This window comes from Galeopterus variegatus, unplaced genomic scaffold (genome assembly GCF_000696425.1).
Source record: "Galeopterus variegatus unplaced genomic scaffold, G_variegatus-3.0.2 Scaffold4360, whole genome shotgun sequence".
NCBI lineage: Eukaryota > Metazoa > Chordata > Mammalia > Dermoptera > Cynocephalidae > Galeopterus > Galeopterus variegatus.
In genome coordinates, this window is record NW_007730471.1 from 43,197 (window position 1) to 54,431 (window position 11,235).

Sequence of the window (11,235 nt, forward strand, 5' to 3'; positions counted from 1 at the left end):
TTATTGTATACTTTCTAAAGTTATCTAGCTAATGCACACTGTCAATATATTTGTATTGGCTCTTTTCTTATTTATTAAATTATTTTAAAGTGCTTAACTGCTTTCATACATGAAATTAACTACTTCAACGATACTTATTAATTATTGTATATTTTCTACTTCCACTATCAAAATATGTTTATCCCTCAATTGACTGATAAAATTCCAACATCTTAAAGACTTAAGGAAATTTTCATTCCATGTTATATCTAAAATGTTTATCTGTATTCAAAAGTAAACATGCAGAGATAAGCAATAAATCTCATAGGTATGCCTTGTTTCTACTCCTCATTTTAATGACTAGCTAGGATGGTAACCTCTGTGATCACAATTTATTGATCATACACAATTATCAGACAGTATATTGAATATCAGACAAAATATTGAAGTAGGCATTTGGGAATTTGGCCCTCCAAAGGCTGAAGCCAAAGCTAAATATTTAATTTTTATTGAATACTAAGCCTGATGCCAAACTTCACATATATCAAAAGTGTTGTTTTTAAAGATTGCCTCTTTGAATATCTACTAAACAATGTATGAAGGGTGAAAGAACAAAAGGGCACACTTTCTGGAGGTCAGCATAACCTTAGGAGCTGTAAATTCCTTCCGTAGTAGGACAGACATGACCCCTTGCCCTCCTGGAGGCTACAGTTCTGTGGGGATATCACAAAGTGAACAAATAATCACAAAAATAAATATGTAACTGAAAACTGCAATATATTCCATGAAGGATACTGCAAGGTGCTTTGAGACTCAAGGAAAGTAATTTAGATAAGTCACGAAAAGCCTCTTTGAGAAAATGGCACGTAAACTGAGAGCTCAAGGATATATGGGATTTAGTCAAGGGAAGCATGGAGAAAGAATATTCCAGACAGAGAGAAGAAATTGGTTTAACCTTGTAGAAGGATGATAGACAGCCAGTGGAGCTAATGAGACCAAGTCAGCAAAAGAGTAGCAGAAGTTTCTGTAGGGCTTTTTAGGGGCTAGACCTACTAAGATCTGACAAAGCATGTTAACAGTTTTTGATTCTATCAGGATACAGAGGAAGGCATCTGAAGGGTGTAAATAGGAGATTTTAATTTTTTAAAGATTGTTCATGCTGATCAATGGAGAAAGGACTGGAAAGAAGAATCAACAAGTTAGAATATTTAAATAATTTTTCTTAGAAATGAACTTTACCCATCCTCACCCATGCTATTAGAATTTTCTTGTTTTTTGCAGATTGAAGAATTTACCATTCTCATTTACCAAACTTAAAGAGCTTGCAGCTTTGTGGCTTTCTGATAATCAGGTACAAACTTTTATTACCTGATTTATTTTGTTTATTAAAATGGACTATAATCGAAACTTTGAATTACTTAACTTGTCATCAGTAGATACCTTTGACATTCACTATGAAATATAGATTCTTATTCCCTGGAGGAGAGATTTTTGTAAAGGTAGCATGCAAACGTTGCTCTACACAAAACAGTACTATAAACCCTACCCTCTTTAAATACTTCTATATAACATCTACTTCATTCTCAGAGATCTAATACACAAAGTGACTATTTTTTTTAACTTTTTAGCTCTACTTTCTTTAGGTTAATGAAAATAGATTATAATTGAATCAGTAATTGAGTGTTAATGAATAATTTTATTAACTGGAAATAACAAGGAACAATTGAAGACGTCTGATTTGCCACCAGAAGAACTGATGATGGACAATTTTGATATAGTTTATTAATCTTTCTTTTCCTTGTGTTACCTAATAATTTTATTAACTGGAAATAACAAGGAACAATTGAAGACGTCTGATTTGCCACTAGAAGAACTGATGATGGACAATTTTGATATAGTTTATTAATCTTTCTTTTCCTTGTGTTACCAAAATATCAAACACCTATTCAAAAATATGAATGACCAAATTAAAACAATCCATCTTGAATTTAGTTTATCATTATTTTCTGTACATAAAAATAGCATTACTGGTAAATGAATTGTTCATACTTCTAGCTATTGGGCTACTTCGTGAAAAGTTAAAAATAACCTCTATAAAGTGTGGAATGTAAATGTAAGAATAATGTTTATGTTCCCACAGTCATTATAGCATTTGCTTTCATCAACTGAGTAAAAAATTAGATTGTCATTCACATCTAAATCTTATCAGTAACTATAGATTTTTCAAGGCATCAGTATATCATTATAAGTAAGTCATTTCTGGAATGATTTGTGAACTATGCTAATGAAACAATCTATTAATATCATGATTTGTTATTCTTGTGGGAGAATGAGCAGAACAGTGACTGCATCGTTTAACTTTTATTTAGAACACAGTTTTAATGTATTTCTGACTCCATTTCATGAGACAAGCTGGTATCCGTAATCCCCTTTGTGCTTCACTCCTATTAATAAATGTCATAAAATAAGCAGATTTTCAATACATTAGATAATATGATCATTTCCAATATATTTCTGGCATATGATATCAGAGTTCTAAAAAAATTCTACAGAGAATGATGTTGATATTAAAGATATTACCATTAGCCTATTTGCAGCAACTTGGATGAATTTAGAGAAAATTATGTTAAGTGAAATAAGCTAAGTATCGGAATGAAATTCTGCTATTTGCAGCAACTTGGATGAATTTAGAGAAAATTATGTTAAGTGAAATAAGCTAAGTATCAAAAGAGAAATACTGCATGTACTCACTCATGAGTGGGAGCTGAAAAGAATAAAAATAAATTAAAAAGAAACAAACAAAAAACAATGATACAACAATCAATAATTAATTGAACTCTCAAAAGGAGAGAATTGAACTGAGGACACCTGAGGTGGGAAAGGAGGAGTGGCAGGGGAGATTAGGGAGAAATTGGTAAAGAGTCACAAAATATGTTCACATTGTGTAATGATAAATTTTTTTAAAAGAAGGAAAAATAAATAAATAAAAATTATTCAAAATAGTATTTCCAAAATCAAATTAATAATAGAGAATAAAATATGGCCATAGATAAATATATTGTGATATTTAAGATACAGGTAAAGTTGCTTATGTGTATGTGGACCCTATCTTTGGTTATAAAATATATCTCTTAAAAATAAATGAATGCTTATGTTTTAGCCTAAATAAATTCGTAGATGATCTTGCATAGTGTGAATCTTTCTAGGACAACAGTTCATGAAAATGAATAAGCATATAGAACCACGTCAAAAGCTTACTTAGTGAAAACATTTAACACATTTTGATCTCTTCAGGATTAAAACGGACATTGCTCAGTTCAATAGGTTTTGGTAAATCTTGTAAAACAGTGTACTAAAGAAGAAAACCTCATTGTGAAAACCTTAGAAATTGAAAATATTCCTCAACAATAGTCTGATTTTACATAATACTTTCTTAGTCCTTTTCTTTTTTTCCTCATTTTTCCCTTTATTGTTCATTTATCTCTGTGAGGCCAGACTGTTGACCATTATCTTATACAAAATAAATATTTTTCATATTTGCAATTTTATTAACCTAATTTATATGTTCTTTGTTTCCAGTCTAAAGCCCTTATCCCTTTACAAACTGAAGCCCATCCAGAAACAAAGCAAAGAGTATTGACTAACTACATGTTTCCCCAGCAACCTCGTGGTGATGAAGGTAATTTGTCAGTACAAATTTTTCCTATACCTATAATGATTATGGGTAAAAAGGATTAATTTTATTCTGACGACTGGCCAGGAGAACTGGTTCATGGGCAAGCCTGTAATTACATGACACACGTGTCTCATTTGGGGGCTTACTCTAATCATGAGTCTTATCTTTTATGCAATAATATTTTAAGTAAAATTCCAAAAACAAAACTCTTTCTCTTTATATCCTACATGAAAATAATGTTGACTTTTAGGAGCAACTTCTTCTCTTGGTGGATGACAAGACCCAGGACTAGTTAACCAAATGTGGTGCCCAGCTAATTGAAACAAGCTAAGGCCAGTCAAATACTAAGGAAGATTCAATGAGCTGGTTTATTTCCTGTTTACTTATTGCATGAACAGAATTTAAACATTTAGTTCAGTAATACCAGGCCCTAGATTATTTCATGTTATGCATCAACCTATCATAAAGAGATGGCTTGCAAATAATAACCATTCTCTCTTTTTTAAGTTGTTTCCCTAAACAGTGTCATCAACTATAATAGGAACACTTTTTTAAAACCTAAATCTTTTTCAATAATTAAATCTTGTATCCAATGAAGACATCATTTATAAAAATTTTAAAAGAGGTTTGTCCTTTACTATTTGAAACTTAGCATAGGCTCTTTAGCCCAAGCCAGCACAGGCTACCATGCACATTTTCTACAGTTGTAGAGTAACAGTAATGCTCGGAAGAGTAAACCCACTTTAATCTACCCATGGATTAAATTCACCCTATGCATTGGAATGAGACCAACCAACTTATAAAAGAAACCACTTGTTTATTTTCAGGGGTAATTACAATAAATGGCTTTAGTCTTTGACTTCCAAATGTAAGTGAATCATTTTGGGATATTTACATTCAAATTTTGACTTACAGAAATAGGAAAAGGAACGATTATTTTGATATATATTTTTCAGACTTCAGTAAAATTGATCTTTTGAATTTATAAGAGAAAAACCACCACATTTACATATCATATAAGAAAAGTCTTAAGGATTATGTTTTATTCATGCAGATTTACTTATATTTTCTTACTAATATCCCTAGATTATCAAAATATTTCATTTCAAAAAGATGTAGGGACAAATGGAAAGTGTCATCTGAGATCCAGTCTCAGATCAAATCCCTAATTTGTCCCAGGGTGTGAGATAGATTTAGTTAGGTAAGGTGTAGTATTAAGAAATTAACCTAGTTGGGTGTTTTCTTTTCCTTTGAGGAAAGAAAAGTTGGGAATTGAAAAGTTTTCTTAAACTTCAAGCAAGTCACTCTGTGGTTTTTCAGGCACGAGTATAATAAATGAATTTTCATAATCCCTTGCAGCAAACAATGGAATATATAATAAAGGCCATCCTTTGGAAAATAATTAGCTTAAACTAAGTACTTTTATTGCTTTTTCATGTGATCTTCACAGGAATGTTTCAAAGAAGATATTACCATTAGCCTATTAATTTACATTTAATTGATGTAAAGATTTATAAGCCATTTTCCCTGTTGATTTGAGATACATTTAAACTAATAGAAACCTTAATGTTAAAGACTAAGTTTTCCACATGTTCTCTATCCTAAAAACAAGCTCCCCTCCATTGCCCCAACATACAGTCTAAATTTTTTTACAAGCTGCAGTCTTAAGTACGTTATTGCAAAAATCAATGTTACATAATATATTTTTTATTTTTATTTTTTCCTTTTTGTCTTTTTTACTGACCGGTAACGGGATCGCAACCCTCGGTGTTGCGCCCACACCATGCTCAGCCAGTGAGCGGGAACCAGTCTCCATATGGGATCCGAACCCTCAGCGGGAGCGCCGCCGCACTCTGAAGCGGCGCACTCTCCAGTGCGCCACCGGGCCGGCCCCATAATATTTTTAATAAAAGAAGTCATGATAGAGGTTAGTGGTTGCAAACGTGGGCTCTGCAATCACACAGACATGAAATAGATACTGCATTACCCACGGAGAAGCTGTATGACTTTGAACAAGTCTCTTAAAACTCAGCTACAGTTTTCTCATTAGGAAAATAAGGATGATAATACTGCCACTGTGCTGTTGTGAGGATTAAAAGTGATAATGTTTAAAGTGCTTAGTCCAGCTGTATATATTATTACTGTTATCCAATGGAGAGCACATTCTCTACACCAAAAAACTTCCCAATCCCAATATGTAATTAACGAATACTTTAGGAAAGCTGAATTTAAGATGTAAAAGGCCGTGTAATAAATATCAAGGGAATTTTATTCCTTCTTTTCTCTTTCTTTTCTTCTTTCTTTCTGCCTTTCTTTCTTTTTTCCTTCTTCCCTTCTTCCTCTTTCTTTCCTTTTCCTTTTATTTTTTATTTTTGTGTTTGTTTATAGTACCTATCACCAATTTTTTGCATAGTGTATTGAGCCCTGTTAATAACACTCTATGTAAAAAAAAGCAATAATACTTTGGAATCTAACTGTAGATTTCCAGTCAGACAGTGACAGCTTTAACCCTACACTGTGGGAAGAACAGAGACAACAACGCATGACTGTTGCCTTTGAATTTGAAGAAAAAAAAGAAGATGACGAAAATGCTGGGAAAGTTAAGGTGACCATTTTAGCTTTCATTTCTTCTTTCTCCTTACTCCTTTCTTTTTCCCCATTGTTATTATTCAAATAGATTTTGGAGCAAATGGAGTAACCTCTGCTAGAAGGTCAGATACATCTTCAGGTCTCACGGTGGTACCTTTTATTACAGCAGCAGGCTGGTCATTCTGGAAGCAGTGGTGTGCTTCAGAAAGAGACTAATGTCCCAATTTTGACTGGACAAATTTGATATGCCACCTCATCCTTCAGAATAACAATATGAGAGAGATTCAAGCTGAGAGAAATTAAAAAAAAAAAATCTGGGTAATGGACTTTACCTAAGCATCTTATTTCATCTTTGACACCCTGCAATGGTTTTCTTTTAATCACTGACCAAGGCATCATGCAGATTGTATGAAGCCAAAATACACATTTATGGAAGGGCCAACTGATTAACATGTTACATTGGCATTAAAATCTCTGAACAGTGCTATGTCTCTGGGGTACTTGAGAAGAATATATGACTTCCCTTAAATATGAAGGCAGGCTTTAAAGAAGGTAAGTACCTAATGGCAGGTGATGTTCCTTAGGGAAAATAAATTTGATTTTTCACCGCAAAGCATATTATTAAAAAAAATCTATGTCAGGTAAAAAGGTTGAATTTTAAAATTTGATATTATTTAAAATATCAAATATCATCAGAATTGATTTAGATTTTATCATCAGATGTTCATGTTATTGTATGGCAACAACTTGAATCTCTCATTAATTTTTTATAATATTATTTATGCACTTTTTTCATCACAGTACTAACAGTTCTCACTCTTGCTGACTAACTACCTAAATAATTGTGTATACATCCTATTAATAAATCTAGATTGTTATATGTTCTTTTCTGTACCCTCCTTCTCACATTTTCTAAACTGTATTTCTTAAACCAACATGCTATAGAACCTTACTAGTATTTGACAGTAAGGTAACTGCACACATGCTGACAAGGCCTACCTATATTCACTATGGAGAACCCTAAATGGATTCCCAAATCCAAAATGACAATTTCATTAAGGATTTGGGTATAAAAAAAAATGTTTCTCGATGGTTGGTTAGTGCTATCTAACAACCAAAGAGACATTTTTTTAACTTGTGAATTCCTGGAAAAAATAATGCTAAACTAAAAACAAACAAACAAAGCTTTAGAACATTTCAGTTCTTTTAATAATTTCATGCGTTAAATCCAGAATCAATGGATGATGCATTCTATACTGAACGTCTGATGCATTTTTATATTTCATTGAGTTGCCAAAAACTACATGCTTCTTCCTGAAAATCTATATTCAAAGGCTTCAAGAATAAAAGAGTGCATTTAATATATTCTAGTATATGTGCCAATGAAAACATAAAATATACAAATACAAAGTTATTTAGAAGCCCTGTTTGTGTAGTATATGATCAAATTTGTTTATAATCAGAGTAGGTTCATTATACTTTAGAGGGTTTTTTCTAGGTTTATTTATATACTGGTGAAACAAAGTATACTTCCAAAATCTCAAATTACCTGGCTTTGACGAATTTGAAATTCCCAATGCCATTGTCTGTTGGACAAATTAGAGCACAAACTTCTAGATAAATCATCGTGGAAATATAATAAATAAAATATATTGAAATCTTACACTAAATTAATCACACTTTTCTGGTTCATTACATGTACATTAAATTTAACACCATTTTACATTTAATTTACATGAATAAAAAGGAACGATTGCAACTGTCAAATGGACTAGAGTATAATGCCCTACTTATAGTATGTATAGGGTAGTATGAATGATGCATTGTATAAAGAAATTGTCACCCTTTAGCTTCATAAGATATTGATACTGCTTTATTACATGGATTTAAAACTAATTTTATGATGGTTGTTTTAAATGCATTACCCAGAGTGAAAGAAAAAAATTGAGAATAGAAAAATGATAAAGTGAAAGTATTGCTACAGTGCTCCTCTTTCTCCCAGAAAATGGAGATTCCTTCTCCCACAGGATCTCTCCTGCCAAGCCCCCTGGGAAAGGGGCCAGCGTGGGATTACTCTCCAACCTGCCAGACTGTCTGGCGATTGCTGCACACCATGGGCCAGGTGTGATCAGCAGATCCAAGATATGCCCGTCCCCCAGAATGACCCACAGCTGGCATGGGGTTGTATAAGTGGCCTCCAGCAAGAAAGGAGCATGTGTACTCCATTGCCAGTGGCAGCACAGTCCACCACTCTTCCCTCTCTAAGTGGCAGACAGGTAGGCCTAGGTGTTTGGGGTAGGCGAACCCCCCATGTAGAAGCAACCTTGGAACAGTGGTTAATGGGGTATGTTTTGCATGATTTGGGGTAAAAAAATGTTGATCACATAGAAACCTTCAAATTGCCAATGTTGGATCCCAATTTAATTTTTTGATTATATATTGACATTGGCAATGGGGTGGGGCAGATTAAATCAGAGGGGAGGGAGCATCATGTGAGGTGCCTATTGGTGGGGATATCTGGCATGGTTTTTTTAATTTGGGTGCTTCGTTTTTATTTATTTATTTATTTATTTTTAAAGACTTTTTTTCTTTAATTTAAAGTGTGGGAATACCAATAGTTGGGCAGAATGTTGATGACACTATTAATACAATCCAAATTGTCCCTTCCACCATACGCACATTTTTTTAATGATGTCAATTCTGGGGGAGATTAAATAGTTAAAATTTGATTCTTAAAATAGCATAAGATTTAAATTGAGATTTGCTGAGAGTGGACTTTGAGCACAAAGATAGACATCTGTTGAAGAGCATCAATTTCCTTTAATTTGAAGACACCGATGATATGAATTCCTATAAGAGAAGATTGACTTAGGAGTTGTAGCAAATAGGGCTTCCTTATCTCAGTGGAGCACAAAGATAGACATCTGTTGAAGAGCATCAATTTCCTTTAATTTGAAGACACCGATGATACGAATTCCTATAAGAGAAGATTGACTTAGGAGTTGTAGCAAATAGGGCTTCCTTATCTCAGTGGGTTGGGTGTTGAAGAGGTTAATGGGGAAAAGAAAAAAACATGTCTTAATGGAATATAAAAGAACACTGCATTTTTTGTAAACTTTCTCATCCACATATAATGGACTATATTCTTATTCTGTGTCTTATATTTTTTCTATAATATAAGGCAAGCTAAGAATGCATTTTCCTAACTAAAACATTTTCCTTGTAGGTTTCCTTTCTTTGTAAAATATTTCAGTTAATTCCTAGAATAAGGTAATATTTAACAATCAATGATTGAAGCATTAACTATTTTTTTCTCTTACTGGAATTTACAATCAAATTAAAATTTAATTATGATATGAAATATAATATATTATATTATATAAGTATAATATAATATGTGAAAAACACAGTTCTATATAAATTTAAGATATCATTCCTAAATGCCCTGCTGCTAGCATTAAGTAATTCTTTATTGCTAAGTTTTGGGGTTCTCCAACATCTTGCAGCTGCTATTTGCATTTACTGCACTTTTTTTAGATCTGAGATATATAGAATGTTGTGAAACACTTCTGTTTTACAAAATTAAAACAAATTAATATTTCAGTAAAAATTTTGCATTTTAATAAAATGTATATGTGAGATGAGCAAATACTTTATAGTGAGTGATAAAACAATTTTATAAGAATATAATTGATAGAACTTTTCACTTATGTGTATAATAAATGAATTTATTTTTTATCCCATATTAGAAATAAGGAAATATTTCAAGCCTATATATTTAGAAATATGAATAAACTGCTTTAGTATTGAGTATTACTAAACTATTGGTATAACTGGGCTTATGATCATGTTTATTCATCTTTTAAGCACAGCATACATGAGTTTAAAAGTAGGAAAGCAAAATGATCTGTAAAGGGGCATAAAATATGCTTGTATAGGGATTACAAACAGAATTATAAAATATTATACTTTCATTTTTAAAATTATAAAATATTGTTACTTTACTTTATTTTTTAAATTTGAAATTATCCTGTTATATAACTCAATTCACATTTTAGACTTTCTTCCACAACATTGTACAAATATGTGCTGCACTTATGCAAGGGAATGTCTCTAAGCTAAGTAATACTTGTGTAGTATAATCATTGGTGTCAGAAAGATGAGTTTCAACCTGGGCATTGCACCTATTAGCTATATGACCTTAGGCAAGTTACTTGCACTGTCTGAGCCCCAGTTTTCTTTCTGTAGAGTGGGAACAGCTGCTGGCCACTTAGCTCAGTTGGTTAGCACAGTCTTGTAACGTAAAGTTCAAGGGTTCAGACCCCATGTTGGCCAGCCCCCCCAAAAAAATCATCAGGTAGGATAATTCTTACCTGTTCCTCCTTTTGGAGGGCAGATAGAATATTGATTTGATCATCACATACTGCACACAAATACCTATAGTCAACTCTGTACCCCATAAATATGTATAAATAAAAATAATTTTAAAAAATTAATCATTTAGTATTTAGCATGTAAATATTAATTTATATCTTAACCTATAGGATTAATAATTAGTATTATTGTTTATTATATAAATAATTAATAATAAATTAAATATCCCTATAAAACGTTTAGCATGGTGCCTGGCACATGGTAGATACTGAATAAATAACTATTGTTGCATACAACCTGAAAAAAAGATCCAGACATTTACAGGTATTAAGGTTAGATACGTACAGAGTAGAGCCTAGATTGCCAAAGTAATACAGATTTTGAAAGTAGATGAGTAAAATCTGATATTAGAAATAGTATCTAATCTCTGCATAGAACTTACATATTTTCAAAGGACCTTCACATTTTCTCACTTTAGCTCTAGATTAACCCAAATATGTGGGAAAGATATTATCATTCCCATTTCACATGAGTTGAAACAAAAGAAAGATAAGCAGCTGATAGCTAGTTGGGGGGTTAATCTGTGCCTTAAATGTACAACTTTTGAATCCAAGTCC

The 11,235-nt window shown here is 32.4% G+C and overlaps 1 protein-coding gene across 3 annotated transcripts in view; it reads left to right on the forward strand.

Moving 5' to 3' along the window:
* Positions 1-11,235, forward strand: part of LRRC7 (leucine rich repeat containing 7) — a 111,650-nt gene that overhangs the window by 4,215 nt on the left and 96,200 nt on the right. For 2 of the 3 annotated variants that reach the window (XM_008587375.1, XM_008587376.1), the window contains exons 2-5: positions 1,261-1,330; positions 3,559-3,658; positions 6,136-6,260; positions 8,272-8,520. In XM_008587375.1, the coding sequence (XP_008585597.1) occupies positions 1,261-1,330; positions 3,559-3,658; positions 6,136-6,260; positions 8,272-8,520 (544 nt within the window). The remainder of the gene's footprint in view (positions 1-1,260; positions 1,331-3,558; positions 3,659-6,135; positions 6,261-8,271; positions 8,521-11,235) is intronic. The other variant, XM_008587377.1, reaches the window with a different exon arrangement.